The following is a 17,229-nucleotide window of genomic DNA, read 5'->3' as shown; positions in this document are numbered from 1 at the left end:
CTCTTCCCAGATCGTGAGTTTGACATTCTCTTGGATTGCCTAAAAATAAACCTCTGTGAGGCATTTATTAGAGGAAGAATAGGATATGGTTGAGCAAGATAAATGCCCTTGATCCTGATGGTTCAGTCTACTGGTGAGCCGTTTCAGGACCCGGCCTGCTTGTCTCTGGGAGATGGCCAGCCTTGGATTTGCTGAGCAGCTGGAATTCATTGGAGCTAAATTCATTGGCTTTCTGAGCGGTCAAGGCTGTGTTCGCCGGCAGCATTCTGTGTTGTTGCATTGCATACCGGCCCACCAAGAGCGAGGTCCCGTCTCTATGAGTGTTCATGTTCTTAGTTGTGGACAGTAGAACCCACACTAGCTAGTCTGCGTAGACAGAGATATTGGTTAGCATATAGACTTTTTGGGAAGACCAGACAATTAAGCTTGGGTCTGACACAGGCAGAAGCAGTGCAACTGGGAAAAGTACTCCATGACACCAAAGGACTATTTGAGCAGAGATGCCACAGCTGCCACAAAGTAGAGATCCGACAGCAGAACTTCTAGAACTTCTGCTAAGTAACTTCCTGCAGAAATACCATGTATCTCCATGACTGTTTGACACCCGAGTGTCCAAATTACTGGGAGTCCCACTATGGTCTTCTATGTCTTGGACTGGTGTGTAGAAACTGCCTTAGCTGCAACGGAGTTTAAGGAATATAGTCTACTTTCCAGTCTCTTGGAGGAGGAAAGCGTGCTAGAACCTGGTATTGTGTGTGCTAGTCTGTGTTGTCTGCTATAGCAGATTAGACCATTACAGACAGACCTCACTGGTCAGTAAATGTTTTTTTTAAGGATTTTATTTATTTATTTGATAGAGAAAGCAAGGGGGCACAAGCAGGAGGAGCACTGGAGGGAGAGGGAGAAGCAGGCTCCCCACTGAGCAGGGAGCCTGATGGGGGGGCTTGATTCTAGGACCTGGGATCATGACCTGAGCTGAAGGCAGGCATTTAATGGCTAAGCCACCCAGGCGCCCCAGTAAATGTTTTTTTTGAGTTTAGTGCAAATGATTAAGCTTGGTGTACTACCTTTTAGGAACTTAACATGGGGACATATAGCATGAAACAGAGTAATATATTTTAGACTCTCAGTGGTGGATTTTGCTTGTGCTGAATAATTACTTTATTGAGCTTTATGGTTTTGCATAGTACCCATATGTTTGCCTATTTATTCATGGAATGTTCTTATCGAGGGCACCGAGTGTTAGCTGTTCCATACGGTACTGAGAGCTAGTAACACAAAGGAGAGTAAGACAGTCTGCATTCGGGACGCTCCCAGACTTGGTGTGGCAATGTGTTTCAACAGAGACGTGTGTTCACATTAACTTGTGAAGTTAAAAAGTAAAAAAGGAGGACTCCACATTTAGGTGTCCACCCTCAGCTGCATGCACCAGTGTGAGTTCCTAAGGGAGACTGACATGCAGTGTCCAGGGACCAGATTTTTAGCAGACCTCCCTGTTGATTCTTAAGCATTCTCCCTTGGTGAGGAACCCCTGTCCCTGGATCACTTAAAAACTGTTCTGTTTCATTGCTTTTGAAATCTTGGGACTGTGTTTCAGTTTGCAAAAGTTGTTTTCCACTTTGCTTTAAAAAGTTGTAAGAATATTTGCTTGTTTTCCAGGAGCAGAGTTACCAGGGCAGGTTATTTCCATGGCAGCTTCTACTCTAGCGACCTTGGCCATCTCCATTACAGGGTACGAATCCAGCCCTGACGACCTGCCCTCCGCCCAGCCTGCAGGTGACTGACCCTTTGAAGGAATATTTTCAGCATCATTTGGGAAAATGAAATACACTTTATAAAGGATAAACTTAAGGACATGTGCATCACAGAGTGTGATTTACTGGTCCTTCAGTTTCCTCTGATTTCTATTTTTACACTTTTCCTCCTCTCATCTTTGTTCTCCCATAATCACTTTTTTCATGCTTTTAATTATTTACCTTTTTATGTTTCTTACCTCAAATCTTTATCTTTTCCCTTTTAAAAAAAAAGTGCTTTTCTCATTTTTCTTCTGTTATTCTCACTTTCCTTTTTTATTTTCTTTATCTTGGTGCCCCGTATACCTTTTCCATATTTTTTTCCACTTCATCCTTTCCTTGTTTTCTACTTCTATAGCTGTTAGTTCTTCTCCACTGCTCTGTTTTGCTCTGACTCTTTACATTGCTTTTGTTGTTGACCCAACTTTTTCTTTCGGTCTTCCTTTTCTCTCTTACAGTCCTCCATTTCTCTGGCATTTCTTGCTTTTCTTCTCAAAGTTTGCTTTGCATGCCTCATGCTGTTAGTATATTAACTGTTTGCCCTAAAATGGGCCTGTTTGGTTGTTCTGGATACCATGCTTCTACAAGATCCAGCTGGCAGATTTACATCAGCTTTAAAGTCACACTGTACTCACACAGAGTTCAAGAACGGAATGGCCATCTCTGTGCCAAGCAGTCTCTTAGTTCCAGGGGATTTGCAGTTAAGGAATATTTTTAGTGAGCTCTTCCTAAAGAACTTACTTGAGAAAAGACTTGAAAGGAGGGATCAGCTAAGAAAAAGTCATTTAGGGTGGTAGGAAAACACGTTTTTATTTCACGTTGAGTCATGTTTTCAGAATGAAGAGGGGATGATTATTCTTCTAAGAATCTGCCACACCTACCAACATGAAGTTTTCAAATAAGGTTTTTTTTTTTTTTTAAAGAGCAGTTGGCTCCATTTTAGGTGCAATGACATTGAAAAGCCGTGTTTTATCATGGCTTTATCATATATATATATATATATATATATAATCATATTAAAAGAGGAGATGTTTTTAGATCTAGGAATTCTGTATCTTAATATTGGTTGCTTTATACAGTTTGAGGAGTTTTCATGGGCTAATTATAATTCTCAGCTATTTTGTCATAGTTTTTTGTTCATTTGTCATAAAACTTTGAACGGTGTGAAATGTATATGGTAAAAAGTAAAAAAAAAATCACCATACTCAACCCTACCCCCCGACAAACTTTATTTCCCCAGATTTAAATACAGTCAGTAGTGTAATTCTCCATACATTTTTCAGTGCCTCTGCAGACATACATCCAGACCTTTGTCTCTGTTTGTGATCATACCATCAGAGTCCATTTTGAAGGCTCACAGTAGAGCAGCCTAGCAAATTGCTCCGTAGGACTCCTGACTCACGTGGGCTAATACGGTGGTGATCCCCCAACCCCCTTTCAGAAACCACGGACGGAGGAGAGCCCCCTCCAGCATTATCCTCCTCTCCTTCACCTTCCACCCCTTCACCCACTCTGGGCAGACAGAGGCCTGAAATGGGAACGTTTGTCAGGAAGAAGAAAACCAGCGACATCTACTTCGTGTCCCTGGTGTGGGCCATTATCGGAGTCCAGCTCTGGCTGAACCTGTGGATCGTGCAGCTGCTGCCGGTGCCGATTGCAGGTAATTGGCCCCTTACGGTCTGGTCTTGGAAGACTTCTTTTTCTTTCGAGTTTGGATTTTAATATTGGAGGTAATATTACTCTCTTCTAAGGTAAAGCAATGTATATTTAAATTGTATATTTAAAGCTGTCTTCTAAGACTGGAAAAGTAAGTAATTCAGGTGAATTTAGAAGTTTTTTATGTCCTACTTTCCTGATTGTTTGGGCTTAACCTCTTACTGTAGTCAGAACCTTTGCCAAATTTATTTATTTATGTACTTTTTAAAAAAGATTTTAGTTATTTATTTGAGAGAGAGCACACATGCGTGTGAGCAGGAGCAGAGGGGAGGGACAGGGAGAAGCAGATTCCCCGCTGAGCAGGGAGCCTGATGTGGGGCTTCATCCCAGGACCCTGAGGTCAGGACTTGAGCCAGCTGGGTGCCCCCCTTTGCCAAGTTTATTAAGTCCTCAGGTGATGCTCCAGACCTGCCATCCAGATACCTCCTAAATTTGAATAGTCCTTTTTTTTCTTTTTTTTAAAGATTTTATTTATTTATTTGACAGACAGAGACCACAAGTAGGCAGAGAGGCAGGCAGAGAGAGAGGGGGAAGCAGGCTCCCCGCTGAGCAGAGAGCCTGATGCGGGTGGGGCTTGATCCCAGAACCCTGAGATCATGACCCAAGCCAAAGGCAGAGGCTTAACTCACCAAGCCACCCAGGTGCCCCAGTCCTTTCTTCTTTATCAAAGCTTTTCATTGTTGATTTAAACATAATTTCCTTTGGGGTGCCTGGGTGGCTCAGTCTGTTAAATGTCTGCCTTCGACTCAGGTCATGATCCCAGGGTTCTGGGATCGAGTCCCATGTTGTGCTCTCTGCTCAGCAAGGAGTCTATTTCAACCTCTCCCTCTGCTTGCACTTCCCCTGCTTGTGCGCTATCTCTGTCAAGTAAATAAATATAAAAAAATAAAGATAAGTTCCTTTATGGAAGCCTGCTTAAAAATCTTTTTTTTTTTTTTAAAGATTTTATTTATTTATCTGACAGACAGATCACAAGTAGGCAGAGAGGCAGGCAGAGAGAGAGAGGGAGAAGCAGGCTCCCCATTGAGCAGAGAAGCCCGATGTGGGCTCGATCCTAGGACCCTGGGATCATGACCTGAGCCGAAGGCAGAGGCTTTAACCCATTGAGCCACCCAGGCGCCCCCGAAAGCTTGCTCAAAAATCTTAATTGATTGGACCATTTACCTTCTAGATCCTTAATTTTAAAAAACTTATTATTCTTATTAACTTGGACAGTTAATGAAATAGTTAACCTTTGTAAAAAAAAATTTTTTTTTAAATAGATTTGTTAGGTCCAGAACTGTATAGTGCCTGTCGTTAGGGAGCGTAGAATATGAGGTCGAAGTTTGTATCTGCTTCTTGCATCCTCAAACAGAACTTCTCTTTGGCAGTTGGAGCAAGATACAATTGTAATGAAGTATATACCAGAGTATATATCAGGGCATGCTTTCTGTTAAGGAATTCATAGAAATGCTTAGTGAAATAGTTTAAATTGCTCTTTCTGGATTGTTCCATATGTTTTTGGTTTTGCCAAATGATTTATTTTATGCTGCCAAATTGTGTCAGGTACTATTGGAACCCCCTTCTCTTTAAAATTTGTTAGCAGGAGTTGGGACACCTGGGTGGCTCAGTGGGTTAAGCCTCTGCCTTCGTCTCTCTCTGCCTACTTGTGATCTCTGTCTGTTGAATAAATAAATAAAAATCTTTAAATTAAAAAAAAATTGTTAGCAGGAGTTAATATTCATCCTAGTCATTTCTTAACCTTTAGGCCATCATAACAATTTGACATGGCTTTGGGAGAGCAGGCTTTGAACAGGTGACCCTGAGAAAATTTTCTACAGCCTGTAATTTCCCTGGGGTTGTTCTAGAGACCATAAGAGCTTTCCTGGGACCTCCCCAGAAATTTAGAAAAGTTAATGTTGGAATTGTTGAACTGGTATGTAACACTGAAGTCATGGTTCAAAAGAGTAAACTGTGAACCCTTAGATTGCATGGCCAGGGCTAAGGACACAGAAATTCCTGGAATTTGGTAAATTATAGTAGTTGGGATCAGTTTTCCAGAGTCCAGACTTCAAGGCACCCCCACAGTTAAGTAGCACTTCCTTCTGGCCCCACTACCTTCTTAGTTAGCTTTTAATAAGAAGCTCACCCCCTGCTTGCAGGACGACCTTGCTACCCAGTGCAGAGGGTACATCATGTTCTCCGTGAGTGGTCTCTGCAGAAGCTATACCCTGCGTAGCCTCAGGGACCATTTGTAACAACCCTGCTTGTCTCTACTCTGCTTCTCTACTGAAGCCTGCTAGCAGGTTCATACGTACAGGGCAGCATCAAGTAGAGAAATAGGAATACCAGAGGTATAAAATCATGATACAGATGGAATTCCTGATACTTTTCTGGGCACTAACGTTGTTAAACATCCAAGGAGAAGAATAACATTTGGCAATAGCATCTATAATAGCCAGGGAAATTGGGACACGTCAGGGGTTAGGATTCTTCAGCCCGGAAGGGTAAGGTGTGAGGGGTCAGGATTGTAGTCCCTGATATCTTCATGATCAGAGTGTCTCACATTTATACACGCCGTGAAATAATCCCTGGCTCCTGCGGGGATTCCGGAGTTGACAGCGGAGGCAGTATATGGGCAGGTGGGGCTGTGTGGAAAGTTATTTGTCCTAATTCTGGCAGTCTGGAATACCATGAACTTTTCATCTTTCCCCTTGCCTTTTTTTTAAAAATGGATTTTTAAAAAATATTTATTTATTTGAGAGAGAGAACACAAGAGGGAGAGTGAGAGGGAAAAGCAGACTCCCTGCTAAGCAGGGAACCCAATGCAGGGGCTTGATCCCAGGACCCCAAGATCAAGACCTGAGCTGAAGCAAGATGCTTAACCGACTGAGCCTCCCAGGCGCCCCCTTAATTGATTTTTTTTTTAATATTAGCTTTGCTGTTTTAGAAAGGTCACATGAAATTAAAGGACCCTTTCAAGTTCTGACTTTGTAATCTATGTTTTGGTTTTATATGTTTTCCTTCCTTCTAGTCTGGATCCTCAAAAAGCTCATTATTCACTTTGGAGTTGTGGACTTCCTGGAGAAACGCTGCCTCGTGTGGTGGCAGGCTGTGGAGCACTTTCTCAAGGAGCGGCAAGAGGCTCTCGCCCCGTGGCCAGTTGTTGGGCTTGGAAAATTCTTGTTAAAAGTTGATAGCAAGGTATTATATTATAAGCACTTGGGCTCTTTTAATGGAGTTTATATATACATATATTCCATGTCATGGTATTTGGTGTTCATACTATGATCGTCAATAACACATTTAATGTCTGTATCTGTGATGATATTTAAAGTTTAGAACTATGGCTTCTATAAGGATAGGATAGACTTAGTTTAAATCAGTATTGTGTAAGTAGTTTTCTCTCTTAAAAATGGTAGAAAAGGATGTTACGGAACACGTGCTCAACTCCCTCATTGAAATCTAAAGGGGCTAAGTGACTTGCCTAAAATTACATTGTCAGGTAATGCCACCTCAGTGCAGTATTTTTGGAGTAATTCTCACATGTCAGATAATGGGCTAAGTCCTCAGGAAAATCCACTGACTCCCAGAAAAGTAGATGCAGGAGCTCTGTTTAGTGGAGAGACAGCAGTCCATTAAAATTTAGACGCAGTGGTTAAGAACATGAACCCCCGATTTCAAACTGGTTTCAGATCCCAGTTCTGCTACCTACTAGCTCTGTGATCTTGGATGAATTTCTTAACTTTTCTATGCCTTGTTTTCCTTATCAATACAATAAACATAATAGCATGCACCTTGGAGAATGGCTGTGGGGGTTAAATGAGTTAATAGACGTGCAGTTCCTAGATCAGAGCCTGATTCATAGTGGCTCTGTGTGTTAGTGGTGTTTTTAATTTGTGGAGCACAGTATGTACAGAATACAGCGGCAGTACTGCGCAAGAGGGGACTGGCTGTTGGCAAGGCAGTGGGAGAGGGGAGGTTTTGCAGAAGGGGTGATGCCAGAGGAAATTTCAAGGCACAAGTAGGAGTTTCTTAGGTGACAGGGCAGGAGGAATAGGTGGATGGAGCAGTGAAAAGGGAGTGACTGCCACAGCGTGACTTCTTAGGGAGCACCAAGGAAACAGTCACGGTGGGATATATGCAGACGCGAGGCCGGAGAGACAGGCGAGACTGAATCGAGGTCTTTGTGGGTGCCGTGCTGTGTGAGCCTGACTTCCCCACAGAGCCTACGGACTGTTTCCCTGAGCAGGTCCATCCATGACTTCAGGTTGAGAAACACGGTTAGGTGAAACCAGCATAGATAGGAATGGGACAAAGAACTGGAGTTCACATAAGATGGAAGGAAAGAAATCTTTTAAAGCCATGGTAACATCTCCTGGGGGAGCAGAGATGCAGGGGGATACTTTTTTTTTTTTTTTTTTGAGATTTTATTTATTTGAGAGAGAGAGGGAGAGGGAGAGAGAATTTGAAGCAAACTCCGCACTGAGCACAGAGCCCAATGTGGGTTTTGATCCCGTAACCACAAGATCTTGACCTGAGCCGAAACCAGGAGTCAGAACTTTATTTCTTTGTTTTTGAGAGAGGGAGAGAGAGAGAGAAAGAGAGAGAGTTTGAGTATGAGCAGAGGAGAGGAGGGAGGGCCAGAGACAGAAGGAGAAGCAGACTCCCTGCTGAGCAGGGAGCCTGATGTGGGGCTCTATCCCAGGAATCTGAGATCATGACCCGAGCCGAAGGCAGACCCTTAATGACTGAGCCACCGAGCCACCCAGGTGCCCCAAGGGTCACAAGTTTAACTGACTGAGCCACCCAGGCTCCCCACGGGGATATGTTTTCTTACATATTGCCTTTCTGTCTTCCAGAAAGTTTGCCAGTTTTAGTTCCCATCAGTGTAACATAGGGCAGTGCCCATTTTCTGAGCTCTTGCCATTACTAGATATTATAACAAAAAAGTATTTTTCAGTTTCATAAAAAGAAGTATGAGTGTTGTTTTAGTTTGAAATTTAAAAATTTAAAAAATAAGTTTGCTTATTGGCTTATTTATATTTTTATTTTGTGATTTGCCTATTTGTATTCTTTTTTCAACTTTTTAAATACGAAAAAGTCTAAGATTTCCCATAGATTTTAACATATTTATCACATCTTCCTGGTATTGGGGTGAAGCTTTGTTTTACTAGAGCAGATTAATCCTGCAGACTGTTTAAAGAGGACGACTCTTATTTCAGTGAACTTCTGACAGCCTTACCACTATTAGAAGGGATGGACACTAACTCTTGTTTTCAGAATCCCACGTATTTGTATTTGGAACCCTTCACTTAGGACAACTCGAGAGTTGTGTCAGTTGAAGTTCTGCAGGTATCAACAGTGTTTGTGATGGAGTAGCCTTGTAAAATTGTCATTTTTTATTCAAATTTGTATGCCAACTTGTTCTTAAGAGGGATAGTAAAATAAATAAAACTATCATTTTTGGCTATAATAATAAAACATATCAGAATAAATGACTACTGTAAACTGAATATTTGTCTAGTAATAATTGATGACATAATGATGTTTTATCTAGTATAATAATATATGGGGTTGCTGCTTTGGGGAATAAATCTATTTTTCATGTTTCTTTTAAATTTCGATTGATGAGACTAGTGTTTTTGAAAATATACCTCTACGGGAGATTGATTGAAGTGTAGTTTTAAATATGCACTGGGTATACTTTTAGTAAAAACTCTGCAAAGAGTGTTTACAGTTACCCTGATAAAATTGAGCTTTTTAGCTTTTATATTTTTTATATCACTAATAATACCTTCAATCCTGTGTTTAGTGATTTTTATGTCATGTGTCCACTAACCCAGTGTTAGTTATATAGCATTAAATATTGTGAGGTGTTTTGATGAGGTAACGTTTATATGAAAGAAAGGATGTTACATAAGTAGAAAGATAAGTGCTTCAAAAATTGAGATGGAAGGAGGTACACCAAATATTAACAGAATGTTGGTTCCATCTGCTCTTTGGCCGAGTGTTCACTGTTCCAAATGAGCATGGAAGTGTTTTACTATTTAAAAAATGTGAAATGACTTGTACTATAAAGCTACAGCCACAAAGTTCAATGAACACATAGTATTTGAACGTGAATTAATTTATAAAGAGATACAAAATCCTTTTGGTACCTGATATGAGAAAGAATTTTAATTATTATTCTGATCCTTGGAATTTGGTGTGACTACTTAAGCAGACAAGCATGTATTTTTAATTGTGCAATTGCCAAAAAAGCTTGTGGTTATTCCAGTCATTGTATATCTTAAATGAATACTATATACAGTTGATTTTAAAACTTTGTTAATGCATTACAGTTATTTTCCCAGTTTTTGTTTTGTTTTGTTTTTGTCTGGGATTATCTCCTCCTCATACTCTCAGTGACTTTCTTTTCTTTTCATACTATTATTGCATTCTCTAATGATATTCCACTGTTCTTATCTTCTCTTTCTTACCTTACCCCCTACCCTCAAGCTCTGGCACTGGCTAAATAAGAAGGTAAATGAACACATGGATGTTGGGTTTTATTACTGAATTCTGTAACTTCCCCCTGTCTCTCCATTTTCTTTCTGTTTCTGTCCATATGTCAAAATTAGTTTTTGCTTTTAAAGTTCAAATTAATAAGGTATGGAAGGTCGTGAATCATTGGTACTATGACAGTACAATTTGCTAAACACCCAAAGCTATTTATTTAGGATAGATGGTTACTATCTCCTTGCCCAGGTGTGTGTCAGAAGTTCTGTCTTACAGCCCTTTTGTCTACAGTGAGTGATTGCCATTCCTTTTCAGCTCTGTAATGTGGCCCTACTCTAGTCCTCTTTGATGTGTGAGAGCTCATACTTATCGAAAAGGAACAAGAACTTTTTTGTAATAGATTTTATTTATTTATTTATTTATTTATTTATTTGAGAGAGAGAGAGAGAGAGAGAGAGAGAGAGAAAATGAGCGGGGGGAAGGGGCAGAGAGAGAGAGGGAGAAGCAGTCTCCCTTTTGAGCAGGAAACCAGATGCAGGGCTGGATCCCAGGACCCAGGGAACAAGACCTGAGCCAAAGGCAGATGCTTAACCAACTGAACCACCCAGGTACCCCGGAGAAAGAACTTTTTATTGCTACTTATTTTATAAATGACACAGGCATTTTTAAAAAAGATCTGTGAAATACTTGATTCACTTGGCTGGTAATTTTATATAGTGTCTTTTTTTTTTTTTTTTAATAGCTACTCTTCTAGAATTTCATTTTTAACTTATAAAAGATTGTGGTCATGTCCTGTGACCTTTAATTTCATGTATTTCCCAAGGTATGACGTTGTATGTATAGTGAATGCTTCGCATGATTTGCATGAAATAGGTACATTTTTAACAACTTCAATAAAGGCTAATCCAGATAAATTAGGAGTGCTGTACTTGTGACATGTAGCCTATATATAGTAACTGTAGACTTAGATTCATCAAATCCCTGAGACAGATGGCAAGAGATGACATTTATGTGTATCATGTTTAGATACAACAAAACCTTAAATTTTCAGTGGAGATATCATAGAAGACCTTAAGATGAATGTGGTACTTCATAGAAATAGACCAAGGTTACACTTTTAGTATAGAGATTAAGGTTTTCTTCTTTCTTTTGAAGAAGTAGAAAGGGGTGACTTGACTTGTCTTAAACTTCTGAACTTTGGATTGAAAATAAACAGTGTGTAAAATACATACATACATACATACACTTATTGGCCACTGCCCTGCTCCTACCAACATACATGCTGTTGTCTATACCTCCATTCCCTGCAAAACTAATATGAGTAAATGAGTTCAATCCTTGGCAAATAATAGTGCTGCAAACAAAAGTCACATTTTCTTATTTTGATCAAAGTAGGTGGTTTTATACACTTCTCCAACTTGTGTATGTTGAAATGAAATTGTCCTCAAGGGATGAGAGAAAGGAGAACTAAAGTCATTAGGTGCAATTTGATTTAACCTTCGGTGACTGCCTGAGTTAGAACACCTAATTTAAGAGCCTATTTCATAGCTAACCAGTTGTGACTCAGGTTTAAAAGATTCCTAAGAGATCCATGTGAAGGTTTCTTTCTTTGATGATTCCATATAGTATAGGTAAAGCATCGGTGGAGAGCGGGAGTGACTGCTGTAAATTCTGGGACTGTCTATTTCAGGAAAGCACATAAATAAGTTGAGGTCTATTTTATTACATTATATCCAAGGTTAGAAAATTTGCAGCTTGGGTATTTGGTGTTTCAGCTTTAAGTGGAGTGAACTAGGAAACTAATTCAAGGGAAGGGAGGGTGAGAGAGAACATATCTGTGGTTAATTGAGACAGAGCCTATTTCTCAAGGCTTGTTTTATTTTTTAGTGTTGGTTATTTGCACTAAGACTCAACTAGAATTTGGTTAAAAAGAAAATAAAAGAAAGCCTACAGACCCAGAATAATAAATAGAAAACTCAGTAGTGGAATGATAACTTTCTTAATAGCTTCCTATACACAAAGCCAATTTAGAAGTTTCAAAGTCTTGCAGTATAACCATACATTTACTGACCTCTCTAAATTTTGAAAAAATGCATGCCCTTCCTTCACACTGGAAACATTCAGAATGTCATTTTAAAATGACTCTCCTTCCCATTTAAGAAAGTAAAGTTTAATAACTAAAATAATTTCTCAGAGCAGAGAAGGCTGGGGAGATCACCAGGGACAGTGTCACTTCTATGGGCAGGCGGTAATGACAGCTGATGGCAGTGATGACAGGTGGTGTGGATTCTGCTGCCCAAAGCTGAACACAGAGCAGGATCTGTCTCCTCCGACAGGGCCTTCGGCATTTCTTTAGGAATTCTCTCCTCCATTCGCTTCTGCTTCTCTATTGCTTCTTCTTCCATGTGTCTCTCTCTCTCTTTCTTTTTTTTTTTTTCTCTTAAAGATTTCATTCATTAGAGAGAGAGAGAGTGAGCGACAGAGAGAGCACGAGCAGGAGCAGAGGGAGAAGCAGACTCTCTCCGGCTGAGAAAGGAGCCTGATGTGGAGCTCGATCCTAACACCCCGGGATCATGACCCGAGCTAAAGGCAGATGCTTAACTGACTGAGCCACCCAGGCACCCCTGTGTTTCTCTTTCTATGTCTGAGTTTCTGTTTCCTCGAAAGTCTTGTTCCATTCACCTTTTTCTGGGGGTTCTTTTCCTCCATCTAAGTTTTCTATCCACTTCTGTTATTTCCTCTTTATTGATTGGTCCTTTGTTCTGTGCACCAGTTTCCCCCAGCCACACACTTTTTTCTCCTGTTTTGACCTTTAAAACAACAACAACAACAACAAAAAAAACTTACCTTTATTCTTTGGTAATTCTTCCCCCATCTCTTTCCCACTCTTCTCTCTCTCTCTTTACCTGTCTCCGTTTTTGTCCTGTTTTTTCACCGTAACTTAACCAGAGATAGTGGGACTGGGTCCCCCTCCCCATCTTTTTAGTTTATGTATTGAGCATCTTAAATAGTTCTATTTGTTTTAAATTTTGAATGAAACCTCTAACCCTTACTGTTATCCCTGAATACAGATTTTTATCTTAGCACTTTATCTCTTAGTGTGGATTTTTTCTAACCCTTAGGTATATGGCTTCTGATAGGAAAATTCTACCTTGGTTTAAAAACATAAAGTTTGATTTTGTAATGTTGATATACATAATGTATTTGTGAATTGCATGTTTTATATGTTAGAAATACCCACACTTAAATTTAGATACATTTTCTAAATCATCATTTACGTTTTAAAAACATATTTCAGAATTGACATTTTTTAGAAAATTGGGGTTCCCAAGTTATTTTTAGAAATTATAATTTGTGAATACAAATCTGGTCTTAATTCTGAAGTTATTTATGTTTGCCTGTTCAAATATATATTTGAGCTTTTATCATGTGCCATGCCTGTCAGGCTTGGGAACTACAAAGAAGAAGAATAGTAGCTCTTTCCTCAGGAAACTTTCTTAAGAACTATTTAAGAGTTGGTTCCTGATTGCAGCTGGAAAGTTTCAATTGATTTTAGAACGTACATTCCAAATGTGACATCTGACCTTCCATATCTTAGAAACTTGATACTACTTTTTTTAATCTTTGTCTTTGATGCTTTGGTGGCATGCACTGAAAATTAACTCTTCTGTTTGAAGCTATAATTGTCAAGATAAAAGATGAACTTTTTATCTTTGAGTTCACTGCAGCGTTGATCTCTCAGTGATAGTATCTTTCATGAGAGATAAAGGGATGCAAGCTTATAGCATGGAATGGAAAATATTTTAGAAGTCATGTTTTGTTTTTAACCACCATTCTTTGCTCTTGTGTGTTTAACTCACTGGAGGCATAATTCAGATTTAAAGTAAGACTAACTTATTCAGCAATGCTGGAGCTTATGTAGGAGTTGAGGGGTGCAATGTGGTGTTTCAGTAGTCATCAGTCTAATTGATTTTATTTTTGAAATGTTACATGGTAGCTTTGCATGGGAGGAATTGTAGAAATCTGTCATAATTATTATATATTCTGAAAACAAAATTTTTTTAAAATGTAAGGTTATTTGTGATTGTGAAAGATGAGAGAAGTTATACTCAAAATATAGCATTTAGGGAGAGCTGTAATTTTATTGATTAAGGAATTGATTAAGGAATTTATTGATTAAGGAATAACCATTATAGTAATGATTATTCTTTATTTATAGTCAATTTGTCCTAGAGCTTATGTTTTAAAAAGAATGGATATTTCAAGTGGATTGTCAGATTTTAAAAAGTATTTTGTTATGAAATATTTCATATATAAAAAGATGTAAAGAACATCAGTGAGTCTGTCCTCCAGCTTGATAAAACATTCCCTGTATAATTAAAGCCCATTTTGTATCCCTTCTAATTGTGCATCTACCTGTTGACCTCCCGCCCGCAGGGTAGTATTCTGAAATTGATATTATCATTACCTTGACCTTAGATTCTTATTGTTACTGTTTTTGTAACCTTAGTGGCATCAAAGGGAAAAAATATTTTGAATGTAATTCCTATTTTAATTTGCTCCTATTTTATTTGTATAATTTAGGGAATACCTACTTTGTAAGACATAACTTTTTCTAAAACTATATATTTGCTAATTGATAGTAAAATTCCAGATTTGAGGTCAGCTAATGTACTATCATTACTTCGTTTAAATATTTTATTTCGTTTTGAATATTTACCAGATTATAAATTACAACTTGAAATGTAAATATACCATTGTGTGAGAATTCAAAAATCAATATGTTCAAATTGACTGCCTTTCTTAGATAGACAATAATAAACTTTTTATATAACAACAATATATATATAATTAATGCTATTAGTTAATTTTCTGAACTTGCTTACAGCTTTCGCTGCTTTAATCATTATGCCGTAGTTTGATTTGCAATGCTGAATATCCTATTTTGTCTTAATAATATTTGGATATATATGCATTTTTATTAAGTTATGCTCAGAAGATAAGTAATTCTCTTTTTCCTTTCTATGCAGATGATCATCTGGTTGGAGAAGATGTTAGACAAAATAATAAGCATTTTCATCATATTTTTGTTAGTAATAGGAACTCTTCTGTTAGCTCTACTCCTGACTGCAAAGGTAGAGTATGACAGTTACTATTGCCATTAATAAACTCTTGTTGGAATTTTAGTATGCAGGGGTGCATGGGTGGCTTAGTTGGTTAGAAATCTGACTCTTGGTATAACCTCAGGTCTTGATCTCAGGGTTGTGAGTTCAAGCCCAAAACTGGGCTCCATACTGGGAGTGGAGCCTACTTAAAAAACTATAGTATGTACAAGAAGCTGGCAGAAGCTGGCATGGAAAGCTTCCTTTGCTTATAAATATATATAACAAATTATTTAGATTTTTGCATTATTAGTTTTGCCATGAATTTGTCTACTTTTAATTTTTTTATGTGCATTTTTATTTTGTTTTTAGCAAAATCCCCAGAAGTGATCACAGAAGAAATGATCACAGATAGTGAAGAATAAATGGCTTCTTTTAAATGGGAGAACTGTGATCTGGTCTCATGAGTCCTAATCTAGTTAGTTCCTTGTTTACTAGATCAGAATTTCTTGATTAGCTCCTTCCCTTCTTGTCCCATTGGTCTTTCTCTAATATACCATAGAATCTTTATATCTCAATTTCTAGGTCCTTCTAGCTTACACTTCCAGTTATTTCTCTTCTGAGTTTGGACTGCTGTAACAGAATACTATACACTGGGAGGCTTAAACAACAAACATTTATTTGTCACAGTTCTGAAGTTGGGGAGTCTCAGATCAAGGTGCCATCACAGTCAAGTTCTTGGTAAAAGGCATTCTGTCTGGTTTAGAAATGACCGTTTTCTTCTTGTACCCTCACATGGGGGGGAGAAAGGTCACCTCTCTTGTGTCTCTTCTTATAACAACACTGATACCATAACGAGGGCTTCCATCCTGGTGAACTAATTACTTCCTAAGGCCCTGTCTCTTAACCATCATATTGGAGGTTTGGATTTGAACATACGAATTTTGGGAGGATACAAACATTCAGGTTTTAACACCCTTCTTTGTTTAAAAAAAAAAAAAAATCTCTAAAGTGTAGCTAGAATTTTCTCTATAGTGATGTATCTTCTTGACTTTTAAAATAATTTTTTGTTTTATTTTATTTTATCTTAATCTTTATCTGAAGTCCCCTGAACTTGTCATCCTAGGTTTTGATACGTTACTTTCCAGGAAGTGTGAAGTTTATGTGAAATCATGGATATGAAAAATTTTCATGTAGTGCTGTAGAGATATGTTATCAGTAGATAATCTGATACGCAGAATTTACTGAGGGATTGCATTGTTTCCTGTTATATGAATCTCTACTTGGAAGTCCTGTTCTTAGTTATTTTTAGGCTCAGTATGTCCTCAGTCTCAGCTTGTAATAACTTGCTCTCTCCATATCTCTGTTTCAGTTTTTATGTAATTCTTACCTGTTCTCTGGATACTGATCATGTATAGTCACTTATATAAACTGTATAGACTTGTTTAGAGACCTTTTTTTGTTTTTGCTACATTTTGCCTAAACCTGCCATTATACATTCTTACCTTCTATTCTAGTTCTTAGAGAAACCTTACAACAGTATGAGCTTCCATTTTTCTTTTTCTTCTCTCCTGCTCTTCCATTTCACTATCCTTTCTTTGCTTCTTTGCAGAGGGTCTTCTTACTGCTTATGTCAATTCTTTTTTTTTTTTTTTTTAAGATTTTATTTATTTATTTGAGAGGGAGAGAGAGAGAGCAAGCAAGAACACAAGAACAGGGGGAGGAAGAAGCAGACTCCCTGGAGAGCCGGGAGCCCAACATGGGGCTCGATCCCAGGACTCCAGGATCATGGCCCGAGCCCAAGGCAGATGCTTGACTGACTGAGCTATGCAGGCTCCCCTGCTCATGTCAATTCTATTCATTTCTCATATCCTTTTTTTTTTTTTTTTGCTCAACCCATGCTTCATTGAGCTTTTGCTTTCCTGAACTTGGATAACATGTATTACTAAACTACTTTTTTGTGGTCTAGGACTTATACAAACTGAGCTTTTGAAGGAAACTTATTGGTTATCTAGTTTATTCTCCCAGCCAATAATGGGATTCTCTAACACAGTGAAAGTATCCACCTGAATGTCTAATAGCCATCTCAAATATAACATATCAAAAACTGAATTTCAGCTCTTCCCTTGCTTGTGTGT

The 17,229-nt window shown here is 38.6% G+C and overlaps 1 protein-coding gene across 6 annotated transcripts in view; it reads left to right on the top strand.

Annotated features, from left to right (window-relative positions):
• Positions 1–17,229, top strand: part of TMEM245 (transmembrane protein 245) — a 96,601-nt gene that overhangs the window by 25,782 nt on the left and 53,590 nt on the right. For 5 of the 6 annotated variants that reach the window (XR_004383047.1, XM_032860808.1, XM_032860804.1 and 2 more), the window contains exons 4-8: positions 1,660–1,776; positions 3,235–3,453; positions 6,523–6,692; positions 9,990–10,013; positions 15,020–15,124. Coding sequence is in view for 5 of the 6 variants with exons in the window: in XM_032860808.1 (XP_032716699.1) it covers positions 1,660–1,776; positions 3,235–3,453; positions 6,523–6,692; positions 9,990–10,013; positions 15,020–15,124 (635 nt within the window). In the remaining variant the exon portion in view is untranslated. The remainder of the gene's footprint in view (positions 1–1,659; positions 1,777–3,234; positions 3,454–6,522; positions 6,693–9,989; positions 10,014–15,019; positions 15,125–17,229) is intronic. The other variant, XM_032860805.1, reaches the window with a different exon arrangement.

Source organism: Lontra canadensis, unplaced genomic scaffold (assembly GCF_010015895.1).
Source record: "Lontra canadensis isolate GAN:19392208 unplaced genomic scaffold, GSC_riverotter_1.0 scaffold19, whole genome shotgun sequence".
Taxonomy (NCBI): domain Eukaryota; kingdom Metazoa; phylum Chordata; class Mammalia; order Carnivora; family Mustelidae; genus Lontra; species Lontra canadensis.
This window is presented reverse-complemented; position numbering and strand designations above follow the sequence as displayed.